The sequence below is a fragment of the Triturus cristatus genome, chromosome 7, assembly GCF_964204655.1.
Source record: "Triturus cristatus chromosome 7, aTriCri1.1, whole genome shotgun sequence".
In the NCBI taxonomy this organism is placed as follows: domain Eukaryota; kingdom Metazoa; phylum Chordata; class Amphibia; order Caudata; family Salamandridae; genus Triturus; species Triturus cristatus.
In genome coordinates this window covers 409,861,719-409,888,701 of record NC_140590.1, presented here as the reverse complement: position 1 = coordinate 409,888,701, position 26,983 = coordinate 409,861,719, and the positions used below count along the sequence as shown (strand labels likewise).

The following is a 26,983-nucleotide window of genomic DNA, read 5'->3' as shown; positions in this document are numbered from 1 at the left end:
ATCCAGATCCCAGCTTCACACGTTATTCATGTTGACACCGAAAGTTTGCTAGACTTGACTATTTTTTTTATAACTAAGACACACGTAGCAGAAGTAAATATACAGGTTTTTCCCTAGAGTTACATTGGATCACGTTCCATTGTTATTGGATCTTTCAGTACGAGGTCTGATATGACCATGTGGGTCTTTTTCATTTGATAGGAAGCTACTGCTCAATTAGTCCTTTGTCAGTCACTTTTGTCAGTGGCTAAATCAATTTTTGGCTATTAATCAGAACTCTACATATCATATAGTAGTTTCAGATGCTTTAAAGGCAGTGCTCCATGGGGAAATCTTCAGCTTTGGTTTATATATTTAGAGACAGCAAAGGCAGTTAATGCAGGGCCTTTTTGAGGATCTCCGGAAGGCAGAGCAGAGTCTTATATAATCTGTTCAATGAAACTAGATACTACCCACGCGCAAACTGACATTGACCGCTGCAAGGCCAGAATCAAAGTGCATTGGCCCAAAGAAAATGCTAATAAATATTACCTCTTTAAAAGGGAATGTTATGAATATGGTGAGGCAACTGGTAAATGTCTGGCAAAAAATATTCTGTGTAAGGAGGCCAAGTGTGCAATTGCCGCAATTGAAAAAAAGAGCTGGGAAGTTGGTTGAATCACCATCTGAGATTCTTAAACTATTCAGGGCATTCTATGAAGACCTCTATATCGATGGTCAGAATGGCAATAAGAGATGAGTCTTATTGAAGGATCCATATAGAAGGATTCTCAGCCCAAAAGCTTGTGAGTATTTGGAGGAGCCTATTACACCAGAGGAGCTCATGGAGGCCGTTGGCTATCTGACTGCCGGTAAAGCTGCCGGTCCCAATAAGTTGCCTCTAGAACGCTACAAAACTTTTCTGTAAGAGCTAAAATCAGATATGCTCACAACTTTTCTGGAAGCACAAAAAGGGCGAGCTCCAGCATCATGGGACGTAGCCAATATAGTGATCTTTAAAAAGAAGGACAAGTCTCCTATATTACCCGGGTCGTACAGACTTCTTTATTAAATTGCGATGGTAAGATCTATGCAAAGATCATGGCCATGCGGTTAGCAAGAGTTATCATATCTCTCCTTTAGTTTTAGCCCGTCAGCATGGTTACCCTGCTGGAGCTGGCTAATGTCCCTCAAGGTCCACTTGGAATGGTGCTACTTGATGATGAAAATGTGTTTGACCGTGTCTGTTGGGAATTTCTATGGGAAACCATGCGTTGGCAAGGTTTCGGTCGAGCTTTTATCAGTGCAATAAAGGTCATCTATAGATCTCCTGTGTCTCGAATCTGTGCGCTTGAGCTAGAATCTGATCCAGTATTGATATCTAGAGGGACCAGACAAGGCTGTCCATGCTCCCCCTTATTGTTTTCCCTTTATATTAATCCATTTTTTAACTTGTTGGAAAGTAGCCCAAATATTAAACCGTTGCAACACGGACAGGAGCAGTTTAAGGTCCTAGCTTATGCTGATGATATAGCTATTGTCTCCCCTCAACCAGCCTCAGCATTATTAGAAATTGAACAGCTAGCAGTTAAATTTGGGCAGGATTCGGGCTATAAATTAAATATAGCTAAAAATCAAATCATATGTACTAAGCAAGCTTCTTTTAATGACCTTCAGGTCACTGAGGAAGTAGTGTATCTTAGTGTTCAAATTAAAACTTGTTTGGACAAAATGGTATCTGCTAACTGGGATCCCATGTTGCGAAAAACAAAAAAGTGAGTTAGACAGAATAGAATGTTTACACCTTTTAATAGTTGGAGGATGTAATGTCTTAAAAATGAACATACTACCTAAGGTACTTTATCACTTTAGATCTGTACCCTTGGAGCTTTATAGAAATCAGCGTAAAAAACTACAGTTCATCTGTAGTAGCTTTAGATGGGCACAGGATATATCACGCCAGGCAATGATGTACATGAATCTATCTCGAAGCCATGGGGGTTGGTTGAAGCCGTGGGGGTTGGGCTGTAACTAATTTTACGTTTTATTACCGGGCCTGCCTTCTCAACATATGCAAATTTTGCTTGTAGGTGAAGGAAATGCTGAGGTAGCCGATGCTCTGCCTATTTTCCAAATGCTGTTGGCCCCTGAGGCTGAGAGAAGTTTTTTTCAACGTCTAGAACCTAGCTACTATAAGAAAACTCGATTTAAGGTTGTTCAAGCCTCCTGTAAAACATGGCAGCAGGTTCAAAGAAGTTTGCAGATTAGTAGGATCTGCCACTACAGGCCTACTTCTGCATCATTACTATCACCATATACTTTTGGGACACCACTATGGCCAGATGGAGATGAAAGGGTATAATTACACTGTGGACCTTTATGATAGAGATGGTATCCTGCCCTAGTCGAGCTTGGCAGCGGAATACTCTTTACCAAAAACAGATTTTTTTAAAGTATTTGCAGATTCAGGACTATCTACAGAGGAAACGAAATCAAGGACTATTTGCCCCAAAAAATTATTTGATTCGGGCAGTTAGAGGACACTGGAGGATTGGCACTCTTTATCAAGCCCTTATTTAAACGCAGCAGGATGATTTGGGGGTACAAAATCACAAATGGAATACTCAATTATCTCAAGGAGGTGAAATTCTACAGGACTCCATTACACAAGGCAAGATGATTTTGATATCCTCCAACCTTAAAGCACAGTATTATAAGACCATCTTGAATTTATATTACACTCCAGTCAAAATCTCTCAATGGGGTGGGTCGAATGACGGTAAATGTGCACAATGTGGGGTTGATCAGGCAGATAGTCTCCATATGTTCTGCATATGTCCATAGTTGAGATAGTTGATTTGGGGGGATCGAGACCTTCCTGATGGGAATAATTGGGGTACAGATTTATAACCAACGGATATGCTCTTGGGAGTGCTAAATGAGTCCATGACTAGCCGTGAGATATATCAATCCAGGTATTTAATTTTTATGGCAATAGTAGTGGCCCGGCTATGCATAACCTTACTCTGGCGGCAGAAAGAACCCCCGTCATTCGAAATGTAGAGAGATAGGCTATACGCCATATGTAATCTAGAGAATAGCCTGTATGCCCTCAAAGGGTCCCAAAAACGTGGACCTGGCATAAAGATCTGGGAAGCTATGTTAGATCATATGGCACATATCGAGGATTTAAATTTTCTCTTTTTATGATCGAATTTGTAGATATCGTTTTGGCCCGATTTTATGAATTATATGATACATGATTTTTAGGTAGTAGTGATTATACACAATCCTGATGTCATCTTCCAGTACTACTGACATACTTTAATTTCAAATATTTTATTTCGTATAATTGTGTTATTTATTGGCTTAATAAAAATTAAAAATTAAATGTAATACCAGATTATTGCTGCAGCTCTACATTTTCATGCTAGCTGCTCTCAGCGCTGAATGAAGTATAACTGGAAGGCGAAAATATGTGCCGGCACATTGGGCTGCTCCAATTAAAACATTTTGTACCGAACAGTTGCTTATATGCGTGACGATGCATATCATCAATGTTATAAGTAAAAACCAAATAACATCACTCATTAAACAGTAGCTCTGCATTACCCTAATATTCGCCTCAACACATTTCCTGCTACAGTTGGAGCTTGTTTTCAGGTCTAAGCAGATTTGGCAAATATTAATGTGCTGGAAGTTTCTGTAGGAACCAAACATATTCAAACTCTTGTTTAGGTCTTTAGCAAATATTTCAATCAAGTCTATGTTTAAATCTTAAGAAAGACTCTGCTCTCTCTACACAGATTCTTTGCTGAAGGATACCAGTATGCACAGGCCATGGTTTTTGCCATTGACGAAATTAACCGCAATCCCAACATTTTACCCAACATCACCTTGGGGTTTAAGATTTTTGACTCCTGCTACGTAGAAATGATGGCTGTACAGGGTGCCATTTGGCTCCTGTCAGAACAGCAGAACATGGTTCCAAATTACAGCTACCAGGCTCCACCCAAGATGACTGCCATCATTGGAGACAATCTTTCTACGTCTTCTATACAAGTCGCTCGAGTGCTGGGACTCTACAGATTTCCTCAAGTAAGACATCTTCTTAAATTATTATAAATCTGTTTTATTATTCACCTACTTTCGGTTTACCCCCCAAATTAAAAAAGTAAAATGATGGTATAGTCACTGAGCATGCAGAGTAAAGGCTTATACAAGAATATGAAAGGCAAGCACAGGAAACCTCAGTTGGTGGGTTGCACTTCCCAGGAGGCTTAGCATAAGTTAAAAGGTATATTAAGGTAGGATCATGGGCAAAATGTTTTAAATGTGGAAACTGATACAAGAGAGATCGGACATAACAGGATAATCTAGAAATACCCAAAGACAAAATACAAGATACCACAAACATACATGCATACAACAACCAAGTACAGTACTGAGTAAGAAGACTAGTCTCTACACTCTGAAACGAAATATTTATTGCATAGTGTACATAATAACAATTATGAAAAAATTAGGGTGCCTTCGTAGGTATGTGCGACGTAGGTTTTTGCTTATTTCAGTAAAATAGATGTTCCTGCGTTGAAGGATGGGCAAAAAAGTAAATCTATATGATTAGGGTTGCTTTTAGGTTCCTAGAAATTTTTTAGACATGTCGTACACCGATTGATGTCTACGATGACATCAGGAAATAACGCGTAAAGTGCAAATGTTTTTAGATCTGTGCTTGACTGATTATCGTTTGGATTGTATCTATTCGTCCTGGTGTTAATAGCCATGTGCAGGTTTCCTATGTCATTATTCTGTTGTTGCACAATTTAAGAAACCCTGCATGGTTTGAGCATGTCGTAACCTTCAGTTTCAAAGTATTGTCCATATTTTTACCAGTCTCCCCCATCTGGGGACTTACTCCCTCCTTCAACTATCATTAATCAACCCATGAATGAATATGAAAGAAAACAAAGCTCAGTTAAAACCTTTGTGGACTACTCATTAACAGAGAATGAACTGCCTCAGAGAAAGAAACTGACCTGTCAGAAATTCTTCTCGTTTGCACCTCCTCTACCTACCCTTCTGCTACTTTTTCTGCAATCCTTCAATAAGATGTAGACTGCTCAGTATCCTTAAAAAAGAACGTGAGCTACTCTCAGCCTTTGTCACTGTCTTCATCCCAAAGTTGAGATTTTTTTCTTCCTCGGTTCTAGTTAATTTTTACCAATTTCAGTGGCAATTTAGGGAATATCACGATCTTGGAGTCCCAGACATCTCTCTCCCGTTTTTAAGAACCCTCTTCAGAATCTAATCTCAGATTTTTCTCTAAATTTGTCTCTAAATCAAGCTATGATCCTAGTCTCTTTATCTTCGCGCTTGCCATATCTTTCTTTTTGATCTGATGCACCGCTCTCCATTTTCTATTTGGATTCTCCTTCTGCCAACTGGTATTGTTTCTGCCGTCAGTTCTTTAGAACATCATTAACAACCGACTGCACATGGTCCTGCCCCTAAGAAGCATTTACTGCAGGATATGACAGCCGAGATGGTTCTGCATTGTGCATTGCGACACCTTTTGTTTTCTCAATGCCTGAGGACGACCATATCTGCCCCCTTCTGATCATAAAAGGCATGCCTCACCCAGGTATAAGTCATGCAGCCTATGTTGACTCACCCTGTGAACATTTTATATGAAGTCATGTCATACTCTAGAGCTGTATCCAAGCATCACACACAAACATATATAAACACAACGGATGTATGTGCAGGCACCCACATGTGCACTAATTGCGTACCTGCACACAAATAAATGTGCACTCACGAATGCAGACATAACGATGGTGCACAGGCACACATATACAGACTGACACACGTGTGTAAATTCATCTACAGCCTGAACATGTTCCGAAAAAAAAAGTGACAGGTTTGATCTCTTTCAAAAGGGTGGTATTCTTCATTCTAGACTGGCACTGATAGAGCATTGCAAGCTTGTCAAGGGTTGGTTTAAGGATTTTTCTCCCCGATATACGGTGTGACAGCTTTAGTTACCTTCTAAACATCTTGCACATAATACACTGTGAGCTATTGGTTGCTTTTGGTCAGCCACCTCCAGCCATTGTTTGAGACAGTGCAACAACATGCCTGATCAACTGAGAGAAGCATTTCTGTCTTACCAACATGCTATTTGCTATCGAGTGTGTTTTTCTACCGCCAGTGCTTCCAGTGCAACACATGAGATGTATTGTTTCAAGCACATGGCAGGGACCATTTGTTAAATGCAGAAGCCACATTGAAGAAAGACTTCCCCTTCTAAAAACATGGCCTTCTGCATTATGACTAACTGCTTACTTGAAGTATGAGCTAAATAATAATGTAAATGCTCTATACTATTTGTCACTTTTTTCTAAAACAAAACATTTTTTTCTGATATACCTAACAAATAAGGCCAGACAATCTTTACAATTTATTTTTACACTTACATCAAGTAGGCATTTTGTTTTTTGCATGGTGTGTATTGCTTTTTGCAGGTAAAGCCAACTTTTCGCTTTCTTTCACAGACGTATGTTGTGCTTCTCCTTTGTAATTGGATTGGTTTCCTTGTCACTCACAATTTACTGTTATTAATTAAATTGCCTTTTGGAGTAACATGAGACTATTTAAATTATGTAAATAACTTTGCTTTGGGGAAATGTATTTCATGGAAACGTACGTTCATTTTGTTGACCTGCACTCTTCATATGTACCTGAGACAAAATGTTACCAATTTCAGTGACTTTAGAAGTAATAGCTCCACTACTTCAAAACGTTAGCTGTTCTCACTTTTGGAGACATTTAGGGGCATATTTACAAGGGCTTTATCTCCGCTTTTATGGCTTAAAAAGCCAAAAAAGCAGAGATAAAACTATCGCCCTATTTACAAGAGGGTGCAAACATGCATAATCGCATGTTAGCACCCTTTTTCCCAGCGCCTCCCTTTACATCTCTAATGAGATGCAAAGTGGGCGTCACTGGGCGTACCCCGGATGGACTACCTTGCAAATATCGCTGATGTTCACATCGCAATATTTACTAGGCAGCCCACAGGAGTTTAGCAGACGTTAGATTTTGGCGAAAACTGCAGTTTTAGCCAAAATCTAACATCTGCTAAAATCCTGACTTACCTATGTTTGACATAGGGGGTGGATTATGCTGATAAAACCACAGGGTCGTATCAGCAAGGTTATCGCCGTTTTGCAGGGAACATCGCTGGAAAACCAGAGATGTTCCCTGCAAAACGGCGATAAACTCGCTATCTCTGGAATTTTTATAGCCCTGGAGAAACGCATTGTTAATAACGCGCTACAAGGGCGATAAATTCCAGAGATAGCCTACTATAAGAAATGTATCGCTAAGCACGGCCAGCGATAATTATCGCTGTCCGTTGATAATATGCCCCTTCTAGTATTGAGACCATTGCAGGGAGATCTGAAGACGCCTTGTGATCTCAGAAAAATTGCAGGTTTTAAAAACTTTTATGCAAGCCTCCATAATTGCTTTTATCTATTTATATTTTCTATTTATCTAAACCTGGCAACTCACACTCATATCATCAAAGATCTACGCTGGCTCCAAATCCACGAAAGAGCACGCTTCAACCTCCTAATGCACACATACAAAGCTTCATACATTTTCCCCACGTACTTTAACAACCTCAGAAACATGTTCAAAACCTCCGGACACCTTTTCCCAGCCAGAGCAATGTCTTCTCCTACCTCGTCCCAAGTCTGTAACAACCTGCCCCTGAATTATACAAGAAATTGAAGACCTGGCTCTTCACCCAGCCCCACCCCTGGCTCTGCCCATACAGATCCTTCGTCAGAGCCCGGATACCCTCTGAGGTGAGTTATGTGCTAAATAAACAGACATAACATAAGTTGATAAAGCCTCAGCGTGTCTCAAGCTCCTCATCGTATTGCTGTTTTGCTTGATTACTGTTCATTTCCATGTGTGTAATTTGAGCTTGTTTAATTGGGTGTAATTTGTAATCATTGATTCAAGTGTGTTATCTTACATCATAAATAACAAAGTCAGAGTTACAGCAACTCTCCAGTGTGTTTTAATTTTTATTATCTTCCCTTTTGCCCTCCATGTTAAGAAATTGCACTTGAAATCTATGTTAATTAAAAACCTACATGTAAGACACTTAAAAGTCAGCCTGTATGACGCTTATAGAAGGGCACGGGCCGAAAATGCATATCTACAAAATGTACATGATACTGAATCGAATCTCTGCCATGATACTCTGTGTAACTGTGTCTGTTGTTCCATAGTAATGTTTGTGCTACAAAGGTACCAGTACCAAAGTTGAAGGAATTACAAATGAGAGTGGCACTGTTGGCATACTGCTTTGGTAAATGCACAAAGCTAGAATTTGTTCAAACCACACTTTCCAACTCGAAAAGAAGGTGTGCATGTCAAAGAATCATTGGAGCAGTTTTAGAAAAGAAGGATGACAGCAACAGTTTGTATTGTTTTCCAGCCATCACAAATGCCATCAGCTACACCTGAAGCGTTTCGGCGAGATTGCCTTGATCACGTGTGAATGACAGATCACCAGTACACCCATAAAGGTTCACCATAGTGTCATAAACATAAACAAGGATCAAAAGAGCACAACTCATCCAAGGGCCATGGTGTCCATCTTGTAATGCATCACTCATCATTGCCATGTATAGAAACAAAAAGAATATTATAAAACTACAAAGATGTAATGAAACTACTGGGCAGTTGACAGCAATAATTGACAGAAATAATAATCAAAACAGTAGTAAATCGCATGGCATAATTCAAACAAAATGTAAGTAAACCTTAGCAACTCAGTTATTCACGTGTGTCTCATTGATTCATGAGGATCAAAATCACAATTGTAGTTTTATCTTCTAGGAACCTTCAATTTTAATAAACAAATTGAATGTTCGTCACATGGCTAGAAAATACTTTTCATGATACATTCAACAACCTTCTTGAATATATTATGTAAATGTTATTCAACCCCAAGTTATTGTATAGTACCTATACAGTATAGTACTGTATAGGTTTAGTTAATTTGTCTGCATTCTATTTTTGCATATATCGTCTAGAAAAATAGAAAGAAGGAGAACTCTCAATTATAAGCTTCTTATATAGTTAATGTAGAGCTTGTACAAATACTCATGAGCGGCCTCTATTCTCACAAAGTAAGTCATGTCATGAATGTCACCCATCCTCTGTTGAATGTATGTATCATCTTTACAATACAGAAGTATTAACATCAATCGCCGTGATATATCATCGCTCAAGTGGGCAAAAAATAATAAAAAATAGAAATTAAATTCTTAGTTAGAAAATGTTCAATGCACCTCAGGCCGCATGTGCGCCAAACAGCCCTGTGGAAAAAAATATAAACATTTGTGAAAAAACCCTCTAAAACCACTGTACTCATAGTACACACTTTCGTCTTAGGATGCACAATCAAAAAATGTGCAAATCTATGTCATAGCATAAATTCCTATGCACCTATTAAGAACTCAGATGTATTTTCAGCTCCACATCTTTGATCAACCCATTTGGGCCTTTGTGTATACTTCAATGACATATCTAGATTCTGTCCTTTGATGGCCGAAAAGAGTCAGATGTAGCAGATGACTTTTATAATGGTTGGAAAACAATTAAAGTGTTGCAGTGATCCTTTTAATCCAGTGTGCACCACTCCAGTGAGAGCTGTAGTACTTGTGTGCAAGAATTTATAATATTACAATTCATAGTCAGTTTCTGTTATAGGGTTACTTGTATTTTTTTCTTTATCAGTTAGCATTCTCAAGAGATCTTAGGGGATACATCCAGTGTCATGTAAGATAATATGATAATATGATGCATTAGTTTAGTTTCTTTAATTCACAACATAATAGTCAAACATACTGTTTAACCAAACCCTCTTCCATTGCAGTTTATCGCTGTGTGGTTAGCTGTGACCCTCTTGCTGATAATTTGTAAAGTCAATAGGTCTGGCTTATAACTTCAACTTTCTTTACATTGATTGTTGTGTGGTATTCAAAACTGGTGATAAAGTGAAAGGGGTGGATGAAGAGATGCAAGAGTGCAATGAGGAATGATCAAGTGCATCAATGATGGGTAAGTGCAAAAATGGAAGTATCCATTAATCCAATCATCAACTCATTCCTACCTTCAGCTTCTCACCCACCCCAATACCACACACACAAAAACATACATGCTCACACACTTACAACTCAACATTACACAGTCATATTCAGTTGTATGTCAGACCTATTGGCTTTATCATTGCTTGTTTGCATTTGGGGGGTTTTGTCCTGAGAATAGCTCAATAATAAAAAGAGAAAACAATATATTAGTGGTGTGGTCAGTAGGACAATGATATCTTTAGCACTGTACTCCTAACCTAGGCTGATGGCTGTTAATGTCTGCCACTGAAAATTAGCTATTATAAAGCATATGCATGCTCTTTCTATGTCCCATACTTAATATAATGTTGGGCGCAAATAATGTTTGCATCTGATTTTAGATTCTGAATCGAGCAAAATTTGAACCTGACATTTTTCCCCGCACACATTTCTCCAGAAATTATCTGGAGGAATTTGTGCAAAGAAAACAATTTATAAAAATGGAAAACCTGTTGTTTTGCTTTGCAATAAATCCCTTCCCCCACTTAGGCCTGGGCTCCTGCTATCAGGGCAAAATCCAGAAAAGGGTTGTTGTGAAAAAGACCAGTGCCAAGAGGTTGCTGTGGGAAAACCAGGAGAAGAGTATAATTATTATGAGACCATTAAGGCTGGGAAATGATGAAAGATGCTGTAGTGTCCATAGTTGTGTTGTAAAAGGCTGCAGCTGGGGAACAATTTGTGAGAAAGCTCGGGTAGAGGGTAGATGAAGTAACGAGGGACAAATAGGCATAAGGAGATTGGAGGGGATCTAAGGAGTAGAACTGGAGTACAAACCGGAAAGATCATATGAGGGGCATATTTATAATAGGTACAGACTTCGGTGGGGGTAGGCTAATTATAGGGGAAGTCTTGAACAGTAGAATGCTGGAGCAGTGAGAAAAGAGAAAGCTAGTCAGCTGGTACCAGGGGATAATGGAGTGATAAAGAGGAATGAGAGCAAAAGTGGCAGTGCCCGAGAGAGACTGCAAGCTGATCATAGACTTTGTTTTGAGGAAGGCCCAGATGAAAAGAAGAGGCTGAAAGTAGGGCCTATTACAAGGGTATGGGAAAGGCTGATTGAAGCATGTGCAATGAGAAGCTGGAGGATAAGAGAGGCTGAGGGTAGGAGACCACTTGGGATGCCTATGTATATGTTACACCTTTTAGAATCATAATTGCTTCCTTTCTTTATAGATCAGCTATGCCTCTGCTGTATCCTTGCTCAGTGACAAAATGCAGTTTCCATCCTTTCTTCGTACTGTCCCAAACAATGATTACCAGTCCATTGGCCTAGCACAATTGGTACTGCACTTTGGTTGGACGTGGATCGGCATCCTTGCCTCAGACAATGACTATGGCTTAACCGGAAGCAGGAAACTCATGGAGGAGTTGGCAAAACATGGTGTTTGTGTTGATTTCTTTGAAGTATTTCCAATCCAAAACCCCACTACCAAGATACTTCAGCTTGTGCAGGTTGTGAGGGGATCCTCTGCAAAAGTAATTATTGCCTATGTTAACAAGCCACAAATAATTCCTTTATTGGTGATTTTTCAGAGAGCGAACATCATAGGAAGAGTCTGGGTAGCCAGCACCAGCTGGATGGTATCTCCTGTGTTCTCTCAGCGAGAGCTGTGGCCCAGTTTACATGGCACTATTGGCTTTGCTGTCCACCGTGGAGAGATTCCAGGATTTAGTAACTATCTTTCCCAGATTCATCCATTCAGACATCAAGAAGACATATTCATTCAAACATTTTGGGAGAATGTTTTTGGCTGTCACTGGCCAGTAGCTATTACATCTTCAATACCTTTAAATGGCAACAGAACAAGTGGGCAACTTGTAATGTGCACTGGAGGGGAACTGGTGACTTTGCTCGATGCGTCTACATATGACATCTACAATTATCGAGTGGTGTACAGCGTGTATAATGCAGTGCATGCCGTGGCTCAAGGATTACACCAACTCTTGTCATGCAAGCCTAGGATTCTTCCAGCTGCTAACATGTGCACTAATTTTCTACAGTTTAAACCTTGGGAAGTAAGCATTTTTGTATGTACAGTTTTGTTTTCTAACCATGTCCTTTTCATCCTAATTTTGTCTTCCCTGGTCACAAATTCGTGGTGCATTGAGCAAGCCATATATGTGTTTCTCAAACACACCACATTCAAAGGCTGATAACACAAAAGGATAAAGGAAAAAAACAACGAAATAGGGAGCGCTATCAAAATAATTCCTTTGGCATTGCAATAGTATCCATATTAAGAACATAGCAAGAGTTAATTCTTAACAAAGTCTATCCAGATGGGTGAAAACATTCTTGAACTAGTCCATAAACACATGAAAATACGTAGAGGTGAGTCTTCGATAAACTTTATTCTTCACAAATTGAACATCCAGTCCAGCCAACTTGTTTCACCCTTCAACAAGGACTTCATCAGGGCTGTGAAACAAATATATACAAAAGCTATATTTAAAAACACATAAAATACATACAAACCCACAATCATATTATCAGCTCCCTCTACTTTTATCTATACATATCATATTCTGATAATTAAGGACCCTAATCCCATCTTCACTAGATCCACAGCCACTGTGAGCAAACAATATTAAACATCACAAGTGTTAGAAAATTGATTTACTTGGATTCAAGCTCCACATCCCGTAATTCGATTTTTTTCTAGGCTTAACATTGCCAATAGTCATTCCTATCAGCATTGCATTCACAATAACTCAACACAGTATTTGCAACATCAGTTTCTTGCTATTCATTTCATCATAAGCGATTTTCTGCCCTTACAATGTTAGGTGATTGCAGTATTGCAGATCTGTGTTGATCATTGAAAATGAAATCTCCTGCATAAGTGAGAACTGTGAAAAAGAAGCAAAATGCTTTAATATCCACTGTTATGTTTCAACCATATTTTAACATATGCACTTTATAGTCAAAATATATATTGTCTATTAAGTTCTTTCCCTCATGATATACTCCTGCTGAAGTCTATGTCTTTCCCTCTACAAGCATGTTCCTGAATGTGTTAGTGCACTAAACTGGAAAAACCAATTCCATTTTTGTATATACCACAATATCATTCAGTACTCGACAGGAACTTACTTAAAATGTATCAACTCCCATTCAAATAATTTTACCGCAAGGTGGTTGAGAGAACCTGCCATCTTTATCCAACAGTTTGGAGTGATATCACGTTATTAAAAACATTCCCAAAGCTTCAAGCCCTCCCTCATAGCCACCTCCATAGTTTCCAAACAGTCATTTGATTCTCTAACCATTGTCATCGAATGGTAACAAAATTCACATTCAATACAAACTGGAAACCCAGGAAAATTATTTTAATTCCCTCTCCTTCTTTTTTTGTCTAATAGATCCATACAATCACCTTCATAAAGTCCCTTCCCCTTATGGTAGAGGGGTATCTGATATCTGACATGTCTACTCCTTCATTCAAGACCAGTATGTGAGGAAGCCATTATTCTTTCCCTTTACCTGCAAGTAGCCAATCAAAAACCCTTAAAACACAAATGTTTACAAATATATAGCCTCTGAGGAAGGCACCTAATTCAATCTGGTTCTCTCTCTGGTCCGCTGTTATTACCATTAACTATTCCTTTCCAAAAATGTTGTATTACAAAATTATCACCTCCAAATAATGTTCATCCCTAAAAAACATCCATCCAAAGGGCAAAATATCCAAGGACCATGATACAGCTCACTTTACAATCAATCGAGACCGTGATTAAAGATACAGTTCCCAATTTGGTCCGTCGTTACTGTATGCAAAAATTCACTAGGTTTTTCATAGTGGTTCCCATTCAGGTCTGTTTTTGCTATATGTAAAAGTAGGCTAGGTATTTAATAGCAGTGTCCAATCAGGTCTGCTCTCGTTTCTTCGACAGTATCCTCTATGCATGTCACTATTGGCATGTTCTATCTACCAATGAGCAATCAGGCAACTTCGTTGCAACCAATCGCTTGAGCCCTGTGAATGTAGTCTGCTAGATAAAAAACATTTTTTGTATCTAACTCACACTAACCCATTCACCTATAATCCTAATCTACACAACTCAATTACAACATACAAGCGCAAACTAAAGCCTAAATTCCTAATTCTTTATGTGCTAATTCTCGGCAATCCAGAATCTTTATAATAATTATGAAGTGTAGCCTATCCATCAGTAATTAGTTCACTTCATTAGTGTTGTGACTTAAGTATTGCCATACCTTTTCCTTAGCTCATGGTCCCTACTGCTCATACATTATTACAATGGCGATGATTTGAGGAAAGAACCTCTGTGTTGGGAAAGATAGACTGTATATGAACCTGCTGAGAAAACTGGAACTAAAGAATCGACTGAAGAAATTGGAACTAAGCAAACTGAAACTTCAAGAACAAGCATTGGCATAGCCAATAGGTCTCGCCATTGGGACCTTATAAGTGTATAGGCATGCAACAGTTGATGTTGTTGCACCAAGGATATTGTGCTGGATAACTAAACACTTATAAGGTCCCAAAGGCGAGACCTATATGCCAATGCTTTTTAGAACTGCAGGTGCTGAGCACACAACCTGGCACCCTTAAAGCCCTGGTCGTGGGCCTCAATGGCAGGAAGGAAATTTATATATATATACATATATATATATATTCGAACAAGAACGCTTAGCCGTCTAAAAAAAAAAAAATATATATATATATTTATATATATGTATATATATATATATATATTCACTAAAATCCATAGGTTTCAGGGACATTATGGTTAGCTGGACATTTCCCTCGTACAAAACCCTAGAAATTCCCCCGTTATAGTTAGTTCAGCTAACTATAACTTGCGCCCCCGCAATGCACTGCTGATGATGACGTCACATATTACATCACTCATGACATGGTCAGTGACATCACTGATGACATCACTGATGACATCTCAAATGACATCACTGATGACATCACTGATGACATCATCCAGTGAGTCTGTGTTGCTGTAAAGTTTTAATATGTTTAATATATATATTGAAAGGCCCGTTGAAGAATGAGTGGGTGTACAAGTGTGTGAATGGATGATTTTCTAGGTGCGTAACTGACTCTATAAGTGAGTCATTAAATGTATCTTACTGCAGACTAGTGACTAAACTGTGTGAATGTCTGTATGTGTCTGTGTGTTGGTGTATAAGTGGCTGCATGGTTTTGTGAATACCGATATGAATGTGTATATATGGGTTATTGATTGGTTGTCTCAGTATCTGTATGGGTGTCTGAGTGTTTGTGTGGGTAGGGTAGTCAGGGTGTGTGTGACTCTGTGCATAGATGTGTGAGTGGGTGATTCTATGGTGCATGGTTTTAAGAGTGCAACTGTGATGGACTGCATGGTTGGGTGAGTGTATGTATGAGTGTGTTAGTGATTGAATGTATATCTCAGTTGTACATGTGTCAGTAACTACATAAGTGAAATGCAGTGTATATGTGTGTAAGAGTATACAACTATCTATTTGTGAGAGTGTGTGATTGAGGGAGTGCCTGTATGGATGAGTGTTGTGCTTGTATTAGTAATTGTATAAGAGTGTCAGAATTTGTTAGTATTTTTATGAGTAAGTGAACTTGAGTGTGTTTAACTGTATAGGTGAGTAAATTGGACTGTGATAAATTATTTGCATGACTGACTAGGTGTGTCAGTACCTCAATGGATAATTGGCGGTGTGTGAGTGTCTATATAGGTGTATAAATGCATATGATAGTCCTGTACGGAGTGAATGTAAGTATGAGTGACTGTACAGGTGAGTGAGTGGGGATGTATGTAGACCTAAGAGTCAATGAGTGGGTATGTAGTTATTGGTATTGGAGTATCTATGGTTTTCAAAATGGCCGTCTGAAATTTTGAGTCGGTGTATCAAAGGTTATATTAGGGTGTGAGAAGATGCACTAATATATCACATGGATGACATCATCAGTGATGTCATTTGAGATGTCATCAGTGATGTCATCAGTGATGTCACTTACCATGTCATGAGTGATGTAATATGTGATGTCATCAGCAGTGCATTGCGGAGGCGCGAGTTATAGTTAGCTGAACAAACTATAACGGGGGAATTTCTAGGGTTTTGTACGAGGGAAATGTCCAGCTAACTATAACGCCCCTGAAACCTATGTTTTTTTAGTGAATTTCTAAGTTTAAATGCCAATTCCTAACTATAACGCCCCTGAAACCTTTGGTTTTTTCAGTGAATTTCAAAGGTTTTTAAATGCCAATTCCTAACTTCAACATGCATGAAACCTATGGTTTTTTCAGTGAATTTAAAAGGTTTTTTTAAAAAAAAATTTATTGTGCAGAGAAAAAGGGTACAAGCACGGGCCTACAACCTCCTGGGCCGGCCGCTAGTATTCAGAAATGATCAAGCAGTTCAAAAAACAATGACTGGCCCACAGGGGCTCCGCTAAATTACAGGAGATCAGACTGCACATAAGGGACGTCAGGATATACCCTTTTTACATAAATATCAACAAAAGTAAAGAAAAACAAAAAGCAAGGCGAAAAACATTGAAAGGGCGTCTAACCACAGCAGAGGAACTCCACACCCGATGACCCTAGGGTGGTCAATAAAAACGGGGATCTGAGAGGGAGGGGGGGGGCACGGGAAAACCAGATCTATACACAGATGAACAAGTTAAGCAAGGAACCCTCAAGGATCAGGGGGACAAGGCAACCTCAGACGTATCCACCAGGGGGGGAGAACAGATAGTCCCTCGATACACATTCCACCGACCCCTGATTCTACCCCACGCCCCCGGTTTACCACGAGCCACATACACCGTCTTCTCCCTGAACATGCACCAGTCCATGTTCTCCTTCCATACGGACGCGGTGGGAGGCTGTTGGGAACCTCAAAGCTGCGCAATATCTCTCTTTGCGATCATGTTCCCAAGGGCCGCCCACCGAGCCTGGGCCGCATTATAGTCATTGGGCTCCCACACATTCAGAACACATCGGCGCACCTCCGGCAGCAGAGCGACCCCAGTGACTCGTTTCATAACATCATGCACCTGGCGCCAATATTCCGCCACCTCGCGGCACTCCCAGAGGATGTGGAGAAAGGTGGCACTGAGCCCGCAGCCACGCTTACAGAGCCCGTCGTCAGAAAACCCCATCGAAACCAAACGGGGACCCGTCACATAGACACGATGGAGAATCTTAAGCTGGACCAGACGGAGACGGGCCGGGATGGCAACCTCCTTAGGGGATGATAGTGCAGACTGCCAGTCCTCGTCGTCCAACTCAACACCAAGAGATCAGCCCGATTATTTATTAGTTTTTTATAAATCAGAGAGATAGTACTGTCGGGGACGTGTCCGTCGAGTATACGGTCCTCGAGAGGCGAAGAAACAGGGACCGTGGTCCCCTCCCCAAAGACCAAGAGTAGGGCGTGCCGAACCTGGGCATAGCGGAAGAACTCCCTTTCACTAAGCTCGTACTCGCTCTGAAGCGCCGCGAAGGATTTAACCGCGCCTTTAACCCATAGATCCCCCACTCTGCTAATGCCGATCGTATCCCAGTGCTCAAAGCCTTTCGTTGTCCAGAGGCTTCCCAAGCGCTCTGAGGCGAATAAAGGAGTAGCACACGTTAAACTCTCACTCCAGCCCACAGCTACATTCGCCGCCTTCCACACACGTACCGCAATCCTAGTAGGGCCCGTGAGGGTCCTTCCGGCAGATCGAGAGTAAAGCGCTCTGTTATAGTTACCGCCGGGAAGCAGGAATTTATCCATCTCATATGCCGGGTTTGAACCAGGAGCGTACGTAGCATGGTTAATGGCAGACAGCTGGGAGGCCCAATAGTACCTTCTAATGTCAGGAAGCGCGATGCCCCCGTCATACCAGGGAAGAGTCAGCTTTGCCAAAGCGATACGCGCACGACCGTCCCAAACCAGTCTCCTCTGCAAACTCTCCACTTCCCTAAAGTAGGCCGCCGGAATGATATCGAAGGAGTTCTGGAGTGCGTAAAGAAATCTGGGAAGGGACATCATTTTAAACAGTGCTGCGCGACCAAGCCGTATCCACCCTCAAACGCCGGAGGGGAGACAGGAGATTCTGCTCGTAGCGGACCGCCGGATCCAACGAAACGTACACCCCCAAGTATTTAAAGCCGGATTGAGATGTTTGGATCGGAAGCCGAGGCGGCAAGAGAGGAAGGCCACCGGAGATAGGATACACGCAAGATTTGGACCAGTTAATTATCAAACCCGAATTTCTCCCGAAGGAAGTAAGGACATCAAAAAGCACACTGAGCGACTTCCGCGGCGAGGTGAGGTACAAAAGAATGTCATCCGCGTACAACGAGACCCGATCCTCGAAGCCCGGGGCCCACCGGATCCCTCTAATCGAGGGCTCCCAGCGGAGCCAGGCAGCGAGCGGTTCCAAGGCGAGAGCAAAGAGCAGAGGGGACAACGGGCACCCCTGCCTAGTACCCCTCCCGAGAGCGAAGGGCCGAGAAACCCGCCCATTGACAACAACCTGAGCCATTGGTCCAGCATAGAGGAGCTTAACCCAACTAATAAATCCCTCCCCAAAGCCAAACTTCGCCAAGACGGCCCAAAGGAATGGCCACTCGATGGTATCAAAGGCCATCGTGGCGTCTAAGGAAACCAATATGGCCGGTTCAGAGAAGTACTCCGCCCTAGCGAGGACGCCATGTAGACGCCGCAAGTTGAGAGCGGTATTACGATGAGGGATAAAGCCGCATTGATCCGGATGTATCAAATCACATATAACTCTCAGCAAGCGATTAGCGAGGACCTTGACAAGGATTTTCGGTTCGGCATTTAGTAGGGAAATAGGCCTATATGAGGCACAGCGGTCTCGTGGCTTACCGTCCTTGGGAATCACAACTATAGTAGCCAGACGCTGGTCGTCGGGAAGGGAACCCCGCTCGAGCGACTCCAGAAACATACGACGGAGGAAGGGCGCGATTTTATCCGGGCGTAGTTTATACAGTTCAATCGGCAGTCCGTTGGGGCCCATAGCCTTGCCCGAGTGAAGGGAACGAATCGCGGTAGCAATCTCGTCGACAGACAGGGAGGCCTCCATCTGCTCACGGTCCTCGACGGATAGGCTGGGCAAGGCAATATCCCGCAGCAAGAGACGAGAGTCATCCTCATCTCTATCAGACACCGGGGAGTACACCGCCCGGAGGTGGTCAGCAAAACACTCCACAATCTCACCAGGGTCAGTCACACACACTCCATCCGAAACCCGAAGCTCCGGGACCACACGATTCACTCTCTCCTTCTTATCCAACCAAGCAATCAGTTTACCCGCCTTGTCCCCAGCATCATACAACCTACCCTGTTGCTCCCTATACATGGTCTTGGCAGCGTCAGTAACAAGAGACTTATATTCAAACTGCTTCAAACTGAGGGCATGAAGCCCATCCTGAGTGACACCCGTCTCCAAAGCTGCCTCCAGCCCCGATATTTCAGTCTCCAGCTTCACCACCGCCTCATTCTTAACCCTCTTAGCCTCCACTATCTGGGATAGGGCATGCCCGCGGAGCACTGCTTTAAAGGCCTCCCACAGGGACACTGAGGACAACACCGACCCCTCTTTCTCGAGAAAATACTGATCAATCGACTTAACAAGGCTATCACGAATCTTGGGGTCTCGCAAGTACCAAGGGTTAATAGGGGCGATCCGCCCAGCGGACCGCGTCCCGGTGTCGAAAAGCAACCACAGTGGGGAATGATCAGAGATACCCCGGGCCAGGTGCTTAACCTCTCGAATCCGGGCAGTCTGGGCCGCGGGCATAAGAAAATAATCCAATCTGGAGAGACTCCCATGGGCCCCAGAGTGAAATGTGTACTGACACTGTGTCGGATGCATTAACCTCCAACAATCCACCAGACCGAGGGTATCCAAGAGCCTGCCGAGCCACGCCTGGGCAGCAGGGAGGGCCCTGGGCGGGTGGCGATCCAGATCACCCGAAACAACCAAATTAAAATCCCCACCCATAAGCAAAAGACTGTCAGGAAGCTCAAGCAGCATACGACCCAAGTCTGAGAAAGTGGAGTTCTGGAGGCCCGGGGGAACATAAACCGAAACCAAGGAAAGGGACTGTCCCTCCCACCTCCCAGTCAGGGCCGCATAGCGCCCTCTATCATCTAGGACAACCCTGGTGATCTCTAGCGGAAGTGAAGATCGTAGGAGAATGCCCACCCCTCTGGAGCCGGTGGTGAAACCGGAATGGGCCACGAGTCGGTAGCCCCCCCTGTTCATGGCATGACAAACATTACCAACCAAATGCGTCTCCTGTAAGAATACCACATCAGGAGTCAAACGACGCAAATATTGCAGCACAACACCCCGTTTGATACGATCCCCCAATCCGTTGACGTTCCAAGACATCAATCTCAACCCGTCCCCCCCCATCCCCTCCAGTAGGTCAAGGGTCCCCCAGCAAATAGCGCGACACCTGAAACTGAAACAGAGCCAATACCTCACCTTGAAAAGAAAAAACACAAATCCAAACAACCCCTCCCACCCACCAACCCCCCCCCGAATTCAACTCCCCCCACCCTGCACCCCTGCGGTCCAAAAAACCACCCCAACTTGCAGTGTGCCTGTCGCCCTACAAACCCCATTCTACGAAAAGACCCCGGAGGAGGAAAGGGACCCGTCCCTGCCCGCCCCCAACACAGATCATAATTAAACAAAATGTACAAAAGAAGTAGAACCCAGCCGAACAAAACAAAATGTCAAAGTCAAGGACCAAAAGTCACTCCGAAAGAGGCCAGCCAGCCTCGGTACCACCAGAAGGCCCAGGCCGGTCACCCCGGTCCGGCAGAGAATCCAGCCAGTCACTCACAGTCGCAGGACAGTCAAAAAAGGTAGTCCGGTCTCCGTATTCCACTCGGAGCCTAGCAGGAAAAAGCATAGAGTACTTAAGACCCAGGTCCCGGAGACGGCGCTTCACCCCCTGGAAGCCCATCCGCTGCTTCTGGACAAGTTGGGTGAAGTCCGGGAAAAAGTTAACGGATGAGTTCTCATATCGGACCGGGCCATGTACCCGTGAGGCCTGCAGAATCGCATCTCGGTCTCTGTAGTGAAAAAGTTTTGCAACAATAGGCCTCGGGGGAGCCCCCGGTCGCGGCCGACCGCCTGGGACTCGATGGGCCCGCTCCACGGCAAAGAACTTACTCAGGCCAGCGGGGGCAAGCTGGTTGAGGATGAGATCCTCAACCAAAAGATCAACCGGGCGATTGTCGGAGGTCTCTGGAACACCTATGACGCGGATGTTATTGCGTCGAGCCCGTCCCTCGAAGTCCTCCAGCCGCCGGGCCATCAGGTCGTTGGCCGACTTGAGGTCGCCAAGAGCAGTCTGCACGTCCGACACATCCGTAACAAGGGTGGACGTCCGCAAATCCAGCGATTGAACCCTCTCATTGGTCTTAGAGAGATCTGCCCGAATTAGCGTAACATCAATGGCCACCGTGTCGATTTTACGGGCCAAGGCCTCGTACTGCTTAGCGATGGTCTCCTTGATGCCGTCAATGGCGCCCATGATGTCCTGCAATGACAAATCCGGAGGGACGGACGGAACACCACCAGCGTCATCCGGGAGAACACTGGCCGTCCCAGGGGACCCTTTACCTTGAGTGTAGCGGTCCATGTTGTTAGTCTGGACCGGTCCCCCACGTAGGGATGTCTTGGTCTTACGCCTCTCGGGATCCCCCTTGCCACCCATGTTGAACCACGCTCGCCGAAGGGGACCACCGAGCAAGCGGCGAAGGGGCACAGGCGAAGCAGACACGAGCCGTACCAGAGACCGCAATGTGGCGGTGCGAGAGGATCAAAGTCAATGGGCACACTGGTATCAGGCGGAGGCAAAGGCACCAAGCGAAGGCCGAGTGAAAACCCAGCCGCACAAAGCAACTCCACGGTCCAGCCACTCAGAGATCCAAAAGTGAAACCGAAAGTGATGGGACGGCCGCCGGCACAGCCCCGATGCCGTTGTTGTTCAACTATGCCCTGGCTCCACAGTTCACCTTCGCACCGGGCACAGCCATCAGTTGGGCCTCAAAAGTTCAAACCACCATAGATCAGGTCTCCCAGGTCCGATTTGGTTTCTGAAAAGAGTTTAGGGTTCAGCCAACGTTCATCTTCCAGAATCCGTCAACCAAGTCAGGATAAAGTCAGGATAAGTTCCGAGGAGCAGCGAGGGTCCGGGGAGCCCTGTGCTCACGCGACCATCTTGGATGCGTGCTAGGCTCCTCCCCTAAAAGGTTTTTTAAATGCTAATTCCTAACTATAACTTATCTCTGAAGATATCATGTTTAATGATTTTGATTGGATTTCTATATTTTTCAAATTCAGTGTGTCAATTTCATTAATTATCTTTTTTTTAAAATACTTTTTATCACCATTTTTTTAACTTATTTTTTCAATTAATTCTTTTAAAAATATAAAAATGTTATTTGAACTTAATGGGTTTTACAAACATATTTTTTTATATATTTCAATTTTTTTTAACTATATGTTCAAAACTGTATTTTATATATATTTTTCAATGTTTTTGGATCCGCGCACCCTATGCGCACCTCTACGTGATAGCATCCGTGCATGGTACGAGTTGGGTACGTGTTTAGTGCACGATCGCAATGTGACAGGTACGCGACTCCCAGCCTATACACGACATGTTCGATGTACGTAACGCGATGTTTACGCGCTTCCGCGATGCGTCATCTGCGTCTATGACGCGGCGGGTGCGCGGATCCCACGAAATATTTAACATTTAAAAAAACATATATATATGTATTTCATGTGAATATTAATTGAAGACAAACTCTAAACTAGTCTTAAAACTAATATATTTTTACATCTAATCCGAGATTACTTTTTAATTGAATTTCGCGGATGCGCGCTGGGTGCGTGCTGCGTAAGCGCAGGGTGCGCGGATCCCATGTGACCTGCAAAAAAAGAGATTTGATTGGTTCATTACACATCCTCTTCTAACTATTGAAAGACCCCACCCATTTCAATCATTCTTCTTTGACCTTCTTTAGAGCACCATCTCTTTGGAGAGAAGAAGATTTTTTAGACTAAGTTTACACTTAGCTCTAATTTTTTTCAACCAAAAATGGCTTCAGGGCAGCAGGCATCACCTGCATCACCTCATACCTCTGAGGATGAATTTTTGCCGGAGGCACCACCGAAAAAATGTTTCTCTTCAGTGGTGTGGAAATTTTGTACTTTTCCCGAGGGGCAGAATAAGACCAATGCCACCTTAGTCACGTGCAAGATTTGCAAAAGAGTCCTATCGAGAGGGGATCCTATCAAGAAATACTCTTGCGGCACGGCAAGTATGATGAAGCACATGAGGACCCTTCATCCGAACAATCTTGCACGAGAAGAGTGCCGGCGGATGAGAAACACTCCTGCTCCTGCGCCATCCACCTCATCCCAGCTGAGCACATCAAGAGTGCATCCATCAGCCCAAACCTTGGACATCCGTCCTCAATTTCAATTTTTAAAAGTGCTCTGCACTAACTGCAATAAGACTTTGTGCTATGGTGAGCAGTCAATCGATCTGATCTGCCGCCGGCAAGAAAGTCAAATTTGCTAGTTTTTTTATTTTTTATTATTGTTCCCTGAAGTTCATTGTTTGGTTTCTCCTGTTTTGTTTTTTTTTTTTTTTTTTTACAGCAAAACCAAAAAAAAAAAAAAATTGTTCAGAAAACCCCAAAAAAATTATAAAAGAAAGAAGAAAAAAAAAAGCTCTTTTTTTAAACCAGGAAAGTTAGTGTAAGAACTAACTTTCCTGGTTTAAAAAAAGAGCTAAATTTCTTTGTTAGTGCTAGTTTAGATGAATGTATGTGTAGTATGTAATTGACTGAATGAATGCATTACTAGCGTATGGTGAATGTTTAAGTGCAGAACTATGAGGAAGTGCTGCAGCATCACACAGTAACCTCTTTAACTGCAGTGTGCTGTAGTACTTCCGAAGCACAGGGATGCAACATATGTACATAAATATGTTGCAAATCTATGCTTCTCTCTGCATGGCTGCTTAAACTGCAGCCATGTGGTGACACAGGCACCCTTGCACCATAGTGCAAGGATATCTGTGTCATGTGCTGTTTGTTTTTCTGCAGGAAGACACACATTCCTGCACAAAAACAATGAAAAATGCATTTTTCTTCTTCAATGTATGCTGAACATTTCAGCATGCATTGAAGATATAAAAATGTGGAGAAATTAAAACAATTCACCTTGTTGTGCTTTCCTACACCAATTTTAGAATGGTGCAGCATTCACACACATATGGAGATTTATGATTTCTGATAAATCTAGACATGTGTCTTGTTCTATGAGTATTAAGTGCAATCATGCACAACAACGCTTATAGAACACCCTTTCAACACAAAGTGGTGTGCATGATGAGGTTATATTTACGTGGAGTATAAAAAGTGCACAGAGTGCCTTTTCCTCTCTTTGTAAATATAAAAGAGTATCTTGCACAATAACTATGTTACAAAAAGTGACATATTTCCGTTTTTAAATTTCCTTGCGAATGATAGAAGGTAAGCACAGAGTTTTGTCTGCAAAGATGTTCAAAGAAGAATGATTGAAATGATTGCGGTCCTTTAACAGCTAAAAAGGTGAAATATTATGAACCCCTCAAATCTCTTTTTTTGCAGGTCACATGAAATCTGATTATGGTCAGATTTCAAAACGAACAGAGTGTTTTTAGAAACGTGTTTCAACTTTGTAGCTTCTTGCAGGCCTCTTCATTCTGCATATTGAGACTTAGTTAAACTTACCTTCACAGTAATAGGAATAAAAATTGGTATACATTTTTTTCTGTTTGTCCTTCAAATATATATTCATATAAATTGCTTATTTAAAAATTTGGATCTGTGAAAGAAAAGGAAAAAAAAATGATAACATGCAATAATACATTTTATACAACACAGCATAATTTCCACAAAGTAATTTTTTTGCCTTTTTTGCTGTTCTCAGAATATATTAAATTTAACTAAAAATAGTGATTTCAATCGTACTCATCACTTAACAGCGGGCAAAAAAAACACAATCTCAAAGATTGTTAAAAAAAAAACAATATGCCATTCTCAAAATACAAATCACAGAAATATGAAATGCACCCAGCTAACAACATTTTTTAACTTTAACTTACAAAAACTGTAAATTATGTCGCTATAAAATATTCACCAAATCTAAAGTTGAATTTTTGGAGGATGCACCACGCCCACAACGTTTTACTTCAGTGATGTGGAAATTTTCTACTTTTCTCGAGGGGCAAACAAAGACCAATACCACCTTTCTCATGCACAAGATTTTCAAAAGAGTTCTGTTACGAGGGGATCCTAACAAAAAATACACATGCGGCACAGCAAGTATGATGAAACACCTAAGGACCCTTCATCCAAACAATCTTGCACGAGAAGAGTGCAAACAGATGAGAAATACTCCTGTTCTGTATCTGTAAAAAAGAATCACAAATAAATGTATATTAAGAACTTTCAAAATGATACTATTCCATTACTGTACAAACATATTTTATATAAATACTGGCTAAGAAACTATGTCCCTGAACCACAAGTGTGACAATGGTTAAAACACTACTTGCATACTGCATACTACTTTGAAGCAGTTCATGCCCTAAAGCCTACCTCACTAAAACTCTACATGCTAACTGACTAAATGATTACAGTACTATAAGGAGACACACTGGGTGAGTGACAGGGTGTTTGCGAGAAGAGTATGAATACTAACTAGGGAATTGAAGGTGTGAAACACAACTGTGTAGGTGATTAGAGGACTGCATCCATACTGCATAGGCATTTAAAGCAGTTCATGTGCTAAGGCCTGGCTCACTGCATGACTACTTGGGTACTGACTGAATGATTAGAGTACAGCAAGGAGAGTGCCTAGGTGAATTTATAAGTGCTAGGCTTTTCGCACAGGGAATGCATTAGTACTTGGTACTGAATGGGTCACTAGAGGAGTGCAAAGGCAGTGACAAGATGTTTGCTGGACTGTATGGATACTGACTAGGAAATTGAAAGTGTGAAAGACAAGTGTCTAGGTGGTTAGAAGACTGCATGCATAGTGCATAGGGGTTTCAAGCAGTCCATGTGCTAAGGCCTGGCTCAGTGCATGAATACTTAGGCACTGACTGAATGATTAGAGTACTGCAAAGATAATATCTTGGTGAATTTATAAGTGTTTGAGTTTTCGCACAGTGAATGGATTAGTACATGATGCTGAATGGGTCACTAGTAGACTGCAAAGGGTGTGACAGGGTGTTTCCTGGAAGTAAATCCAAATGGTCGCACACTGCTGACCTACCTGCGTGTTACCCCAAAGAACTGTGGTCCCTGTAGTCAGCGTCGGCGGATACACCTATGCTCGTGTCGTGAGTGCAAGTGTGAATAGCGTTAGCCATCCCTGGACACGTGTTTCGAGGTTGTTGCCTCTCGTCAGCAGGGAGTAGGAAAGAGTGCAGGGTTGCTGTGTAGGCTGCTAAAATCATTATCAGGTATGTACCTCTCGTAGCAACGCAGGTGCGTAACCTGAGCCCGTCGACTCCCCGGCTCAAAGAGCCACTAAATAACTAAATCCAAATGGTCGCACACTGCTGACCTACCTGCGTGTTACCCCAAAGAACTGTGGTCCCTGTAGTCAGCGTCGGCGGATACACCTATGCTCGTGTCGTGAGTGCAAGTGTGAATAGCGTTAGCCATCCCTGGACACGTGTTTCGAGGTTGTTGCCTCTCGTCAGCAGGG

The 26,983-nt window shown here is 42.3% G+C and overlaps 1 protein-coding gene across 1 annotated transcript in view; it reads left to right on the top strand.

Moving 5' to 3' along the window:
* LOC146809810 (extracellular calcium-sensing receptor-like) overlaps positions 1–26,983 on the top strand; it is a 111,586-nt gene that overhangs the window by 16,307 nt on the left and 68,296 nt on the right. Inside the window, exons 3-4 of the mRNA XM_085614904.1 lie at positions 3,786–4,077; positions 11,370–12,212. Coding sequence (XP_085471030.1) covers positions 3,786–4,077; positions 11,370–12,212 — 1,135 coding nt within the window. The remainder of the gene's footprint in view (positions 1–3,785; positions 4,078–11,369; positions 12,213–26,983) is intronic.